The 7079-nt window shown below is 43.0% G+C and overlaps 1 protein-coding gene across 2 annotated transcripts in view; it reads left to right on the forward strand.

The window, feature by feature from the left end:
- The window catches only part of Znf318 (zinc finger protein 318), a 47106-nt gene that overhangs the window by 35344 nt on the left and 4683 nt on the right, over positions 1-7079 (forward strand). Inside the window, exon 10 of one of the 2 annotated variants that reach the window (XM_050122733.1) lies at positions 247-4356. The exons of the other annotated variant lie outside the window; for it this stretch is intronic. Coding sequence (XP_049978690.1) covers positions 247-3396 — 3150 coding nt within the window. The 3' untranslated portion in view covers positions 3397-4356. Of the gene's footprint in view, positions 1-246; positions 4357-7079 lie in introns of those variants that run through there. 2 annotated transcript variants of the gene reach the window in all.

Here is a 7079-nt window from a genome sequence, read left to right on the forward strand (position 1 = left end):
CTCTACTTCTTTGTACTAATTCCTTTGACTTTGTCAAATGTCAGAGTTAGAAAGTCACTGATTTCACATCCCTTCTCACTAGGAAGTTTTCAGTCCTGGTGAGAGAGGCTAATTGAGTTATCTGTAGTTTTTGAAAAGATTTTTCCAGTGATTTATTCTTAAATGAGTTGTAGCAGTGGCAAGGGCCAAGACTCTCTCTTAGAGCAATTTGATAATTTACTGAATCTTTATCTTTTCTCTTTCCAGCAATATGTGGAAGAAAACCCATTGTATGAAGAACGAAGAAATCTGGACCGCCAAGCTGGCTTGGCTGTGGTCCTAGAAACAGAGCGACGACGGCAAAGTGAGCTAAAGCGCAAACTTAGTGAGAAACCAAAGGAGGAGAAGATAGAAAAAAAGGCAAAAGTTGTGAAAGAAGCAAAGGAAGATGAGAAAGCCTCAGTAGAATTAGAGGACCAGCCCTCTGAGGGTGGAAATTCCCCTGAAAAGGGTGAAGTTAAAAGGAATGCTAACCTCAAACTCCCAGTAAGAGAAGAGGTAAAAAAGGAATCAGCAGTAGCATCTTCTTTTGGAAAGTTCAGTTGGAAGAAACCAGAGAAAGACGAAGAAAAAAGTTCATTGGTGGCCCCAAGTGCCCCTAAGGAAGACATTGTGGAAAACAGTAAGGACAAAGACGATGGAAGAGCTGAAACCGGGAAGGCAAAGCCCATCAAAATCAAGCTTTCTGGCAAAACTGTTGTTGCACATACTAGCCCCTGGACACCTGTTGTTACAACTTCAACACAGACAAAGATCCGACCTAACCTGCCTATCCCATCCACAGTACTCCGCAAATCAGGTTCAGCCACAGTGAGCAAGCCTGCCCCTCTAAACACCTTTCTGTCTATCAAGTCCTCTGGGACCTCTGCCAGACCTCTGCCAGTGGTTAAAGAGTCTTCATCTGATCTACTCTTGCCTCCAGATATCATCTCCAAAGCTTTTGGAGGGGAAGAGGTGATTCTAAAAGGCTCTGCAGAGGAAAAAGTGGAACTGGCTGCAAAGAATGAGCCACCCCAAGTACCTGAGCAAATGTTGGCTCTGCCGCCGCCGCCGCCACCACCACCTCCACCTCCACCTCCACCACCACCACCCCTGGCTATACCTCATCTGTCTGCCCCATCTCCTGCTCAAACAGATGCTGTCTTAACTTCTGTGAAATCTAATTCAGTTGTAGCTCAGACTCTCGGGCTTGGCTTCCAAGGTCCTAAGATTTTGAACCAAGGGTTGCCTGTAGCCTTCACGGCGTCAGAACAATCACCTGCCATTCCTTCTGATGAGACAGCTCCTGGGGTGAGTGAGAGTGACCGGGATCAGACCCTAATCTCTATGTTAGTGCGACCTCCACCACCCCTCTCAAGTGTATTCAGTGAGCAGGCCAAAAAATTAGAAAAGCGAAATTTGTGCTTAGCAACAGCCAATGCTAAGGACCTGTATGACATATTCTACAGCAGTGGTGGGAAGGGGGCCCATGAGACTAAGCTGAGTAGTGGTTCATTGGAAAATGGCAGCCTTCCTAGAACTGAAATTTCAGATACCTCTTCCACTTCTGCTTTGAACAGTAGTGTATCCTCAGAGGACCTGCCTCAAGATAATGGTTTGGTCACTGCTCCTGTAATCAGCAAACTTGAAGATTCCATTTCAAAAGGTCTGGTGTCTATAGAGAAATGGTCAGTTATAGAACATATAGACCCCAAAAGTAGAGACAGCAGCTATAGCTTCCTACAGCCTCTGACAAGGTTGTGCCAAAGCAGGCCTTATGAAATGATTACCCCAAAGACAGACACTTTGACCACGTGGACTTCTGCTTCCTTCCATTGCGACAGTGATAAGGATAGACTTCCAGAGGGTAAAATCAAATTTGATCTGAGAGAACCAAAGCCACCTGATACAGACTCACCTTTGGCATCTCATCTATCAGATACACACTGTCATACCAAGGGGTCTCAGAAGTTGGTAGAAATTAACTTCATGGATAATCAAAACAAGAACCAAGAGTTGGACCAGTTAGAGAATTGTAGAGAAAAAGAAGTGAAGAGAAATACTGAATTAAAAGGAAAGGTAGCAGTTGAAGAAGAAGCAGGGACCAGCATTGGACTCCACAGCATAGAAGATTCCAGTTTGAACCACGGCAATAGAAACACATGGGAAGAAGAAATAGGACAACCCAAATTATCAACAATTGACAAAGAGGTGGAACAGTCTAGGAAATTGATGACAGGACATGAAAGTCCAAGTAAAGTAGTAATTGAATTGAGTCAGTCTCTTTCTTCCAAAAGGGCAAAAATAGACTCATTTCCATCGTTACTCCAGAATCCAAAAGGTGTCCCTGAATTACTTCTGTTGTCTCCACCTAGATCAAATATGTGTTTAAAGAAGCCAGAGACTTGGGAGAGCCCAAGGAAACCAGAAAGGAGTCCAGAGAAATTAGGGGTGGAAGCTGTGGAGCTACAAGATACCTGTCCAGAACTAACAGTGACAGTAGAAAGCAAAGCCTTGGAAAACCTTGAAGCTATGCACTCAAAAGTAGAGGGGCTTGCTGCCCTGAGGAATCTGGGGGATGTGCATGCTGAAATCTGCAGTGCTCAGACAGAGCAAGCATGTAGATCACCAGCTGCCTTGTCACAGAGAATGTCTGAAGAAAATTCTGTATTAACTGTAGTATGTGATCCCTCCAGTCCCAGTGACTTTGAACCAATACCATCTTTTTCTGGGTTTCCATTAGAATCTCCCAAGACTATGGTGCTTAATTTTGAAATAGAGGGTGAACATAGTTCATCTAATTCCAGAAATGGGAGAATCACCTCTAGCTGCCCAGAAACAGGACACATTGTAGAGAATGTTGACCATGACATGGGAGGTGAGAGAACACACCAGGCCCTTGACCTATTGGCTGGAGGAATGTTGTCTGAGGAGGTAAAAGAAACTGTACAATTGCCGAAAGATTTACTCAGAATGGAATCCACAACAGTCAGTCCTTCAGGCCTTGGACCATCTCCTTGCCTTCCAGACCTTGTTGACTTTGTCACACGGACATCTGGAGTTCCAAGAGAGAAACTATGTTCTCCGCTGTCTGAGCCAGATGACTTTAAGTGCAATTCCTTGGAGATGGGATCACCACCACTAGAAATTCTGAATGTATCTGTCTCGGATGTAGTTTCTCAAGTAAGTGAAGACAATGACAGTGCTTTGAATTTGGTGAAAACTCCAACCTCAGGGTCCCCTTCTAGGGATCAGGTAGTTGGAGGCAATATGGGCCCTCAGGAAATGCCTGAACAAGAAGCTGCAGTTGATGTTATCCCAGATCACACAAGATCCAATGTTCATGACTACAACAGCCAGGACTACCTGAATGGATGAATCATATCGGGTGTTAAAAACTGGACCTCAGCTGATCCAGGACTAGTTGGCAATCTCATCTGGAACCTTCACAGTAAACGTTCATGGGAGCTAAAAAAATTTGCTTATTTCCCCCACTCCTTGTCCTTTAAAATATTAGATAAATCGGTCTTAACAACTTCTCTACATATCTGTTAAAAATATTTTGTTAATTTTTTTAAGATTTTTGGCCAAATTATTTCTTTGTCATTAAAGTCAAATGAATTTCTGGCTCACCGCAAAGTGTGCTTTGATTTTGGCTTTGAGGCCGCCATTTCTGGAATGTGAGGGGGGGGAGGGAACAGCTGACTTCAGTTACTGTGTTGTATTCCTACCTACCTTTCTGAGCAATTGATGGCTCTCTGGGAGAAACACCAAAAAGCTTGCTGAAATGGGAAAGTACTGAAGAAAGGATTGTTCCTCCCCTAGGTCTACATTCATTCGGATGAGACTGCCTTAACATTGTTAGAAGTGCAACGTGAGTAGCCTCTTTGCTTGCTGTTTAACTTCCCTTATTGGCATGTTAGCTCCATCCTTCCATACTTTGTTGCCTTTGCTTCAATTTCAAATGGTCCTGGTCACTTACAGACTTGTTTGGAAATGGCCTCAGTAAACGAAAGAAAAACTGGGAGGCTCAGATTCAGAAGACGACGCACCGGTAAGACTTATTCCTGGCTCAATACCAGGAGTGTTTGTGTTTCTGAGGTCACTTTTAGTTTTGAAATGACCTTTGCTCATTATACTGTGGTCCAGTAACATTTTATGTTAAATTATCAACCATTTCTGTTGTAAACTAGAAAATCTGAAATTGGGATTGGATGTGTTTTCTGTTTTACAAGCATAGATGTCATAGATGTAACCCTTTCCCTTACCCGTGTTATTACCGCCGTAGTGTGATGTTTTGGGTTGTACATTTTGTTTAATAAAAGGTTAAAGAATTTATGAAGTTGGCTTGGACAAGTTTAACTATTTTTAATGTGTTAATTTTTTGGAATAAATGTATTCATCTCATGCTTCTTTCTGGATGTTTGTCTTGGCACCGTACACATTTGAGCTTCAAAAGAAACTAGAATAGTGAACTGCTACCCTGCTGTCCATCCCAGCCTGCACTGTCCTCCAGAGCCACTTCCTTGTCAGAATAGGAGGTGTGCGGTCTGCACCCTGTGCCACCTGAGTGTGAGGAAAAGACAGCACTAGTCTGGGATTGGGGTCTCCTTGGCTTTCCTTGGGTACTTCTGGAAATGGAGTTCCAGCAGGACATACAGATGCTTGACCAGGAAAGCCTTGGGAATCAGAGGGCTCAGGCCTTGGGTTTTCTACATTCTGTTCCAGTTTCCATCTGCCATTCCTTTGTCAGCAGTTTATAACCTGGCTCAACAGAGAGAATCAGCCTTACCAGTTTCTTTCTTTGGGATTCCTTCCCTATTTCCTTATTTATATGCTCCCTAGATTGTGTCTGATGAGAATACTTAGTTTTTCCAGAGCCTAAGTTAATTCCAATTTACAGGTCATGGCTTCTTTTGTGAAAAGGCATGGATGTGAGAGACCTAGGTCCATGACTATGCTCAGCCATTTGCTTTACCGTGGTTTTGGATAAGTTGCTGTACATCTCTAGAGTTGGCACGTTGTGTTTGTTCCTTTAAAGATGAGGGTTATTGCCTCATCTCAGTACAGATAGCCTTTAATCTACTTTTTCAGAGTAAAGTGTGAGTGAGTGAGTGAGTGAGTGTGTGTGTGTGTGTGTGTGTGTGTGTGGTGTGTAAGAAGGCACGTGCCTGGGTGTCAGAAGACGACTTTCTGGAGTGTGGTGTGAGAAGGCACGTGCGTGGGCATCAAAAACCGACTTTCTGGAGTGTGGTATGGGAAGGCTCGTGTGTGGGGGTCAGAAGAGGGCTTTTTGGAGTTGCCTGCCAGGTTGGAACTTGGGGCATCAGGCTTATGTGGCAAGCACATTTACACAGTGGTCCTCCAGGTCCTCCAGGTCTTTCTAAACTTGAGTTGAATATACTCTTGGCCTGGAAACTGTGGAGTGACTCCAAAAAGGGCTCTTTAGAAAAGCTGACACTTGTAAAGTTTCAGAGGGTTTCAGAAGAGATCCATTTTCTCTCCTGCTAGAGGAAGTAGTACAGGAGTTTAGGGAAAGATAAATTAAAACGTCAGTTTGTGTTGACTTTGAGACCTCAGATCATACCTAGATTGAACTTCACTCCCTTTCAGAGTAAGAATCTTGCCCTCTAGTAGGGGCCAGAGAGGGCTAGGAAGGAAGAGGCAGTATGTAAGGGCAGACTTGGTTTAGGCTGCTCAAGCTACCTTAAACTACATAAAGAATTTTGAGCCTTAACTTTAAAACATTTTAGAACTGCTTCATGCTCTATTCCAATGTTGTCTGTACACCTAGGGTTTCTTCTAGAATATTCCCTTCTAAGAGTTGAAGGAATGACATTCTTTTTTTTTTTTTTCAAGACAGGGTTTTTCTGTAGCTTTGGAGCCTGTCCTGGAACTCACTCTGTAGACCAGGCTGGTCTCCAACTCACAGAGATCTGCCTGCCTCTGCCTCCCGAGTGCTGGGATTAAGGCGTGCGCCACCACCGCCCGCCCTAAGCCAGCAGAGGGAACAGAGCTTTGAGAATACTGTAATTCGCAGGCAGTGCTGCTGGCTTCACCCTGTGATCAGTGAGTGACATCTAGCTTTGGAGCCCATCCTGAGAAGCCAGTGAGTGCAGTGAGTACAGAACTCTAGCCCAGTAGCTGGCTCTTAGACTCTGTAACACTTGTTATCACAGCACTAAAGGTTTGATCTTGAAGATGAGGAATGGGCTCAGAGGTTTGACATGAGCTTGGGTTGTAATAGAATTATAAGTCAAAAACAATTTATAAATTTAATTTTACTTTATGTTCATTGGTATTTTGCCTACATGTAAGTCTGTGAGGGCATCAGAAGTTCTGAAACAGCCAGTCGAACCCGGGTCCTATGGAAGAGCAGCCAGTGTTATAACTGCTGAGCCATCTCTCCAGCCTGCCAGGAACAGTTCTTACTGGGTGACTTAATCAGTGAGAAATTAACACTAATGTTTAAATATAGACAAATGCCTACTTCTACTCAGTTTGTTTACATTACTCCCTGGAAACCCCTTTGCTTTGTGAATGCCTTTTTCTGCCTTATACCCCACCTTACTATTTATTCATAACTGGTCTCACAGAGCATGCAGTACTCAAGAGATCTTTCTGCTAACACTGCTGAGTAACACAAAAAAAATCTCAGACCTAACCATTCTGCTTCGTCTCTGAAAAATGAAAAAAGTATTTTGGTATAAAGCTTGCAAAAATATATGTCTTATCAGATCCCCAGCTTGTAGGACTGAAGAAAAATAAGAGTGGACATAGAAGAACAGTGTGTGTGTCTGTGTGTCTATGTGTGTGTGTTGGGGGGTAAGTGGAGGAGGCCTCAGAGAAGAGAGAGCCTGTAGTGGAATTAAGTGAGGTGGTTTTGTTTTTATATACTTCAAATAATTGTATCTCTTCACTAAAGTTTACCTGAGTCTTCATTCATTGATAATTTATTTGAAAACAATAGAAATGTGGAGTTTGGGATTATAAACACATTTGTCTTTATTTATAGTTTAAGGTGTTTTTTTTTTTTTTTTTTTTTTTTTTTTTTTTTTTTT

The sequence above is a fragment of the Alexandromys fortis genome, unplaced genomic scaffold (genome assembly GCF_014885135.2).
Source record: "Alexandromys fortis isolate MF-2015 unplaced genomic scaffold, M_Fortis_MF-2015_v1.1 scaffold_212, whole genome shotgun sequence".
NCBI classification, from domain to species: domain Eukaryota; kingdom Metazoa; phylum Chordata; class Mammalia; order Rodentia; family Cricetidae; genus Alexandromys; species Alexandromys fortis.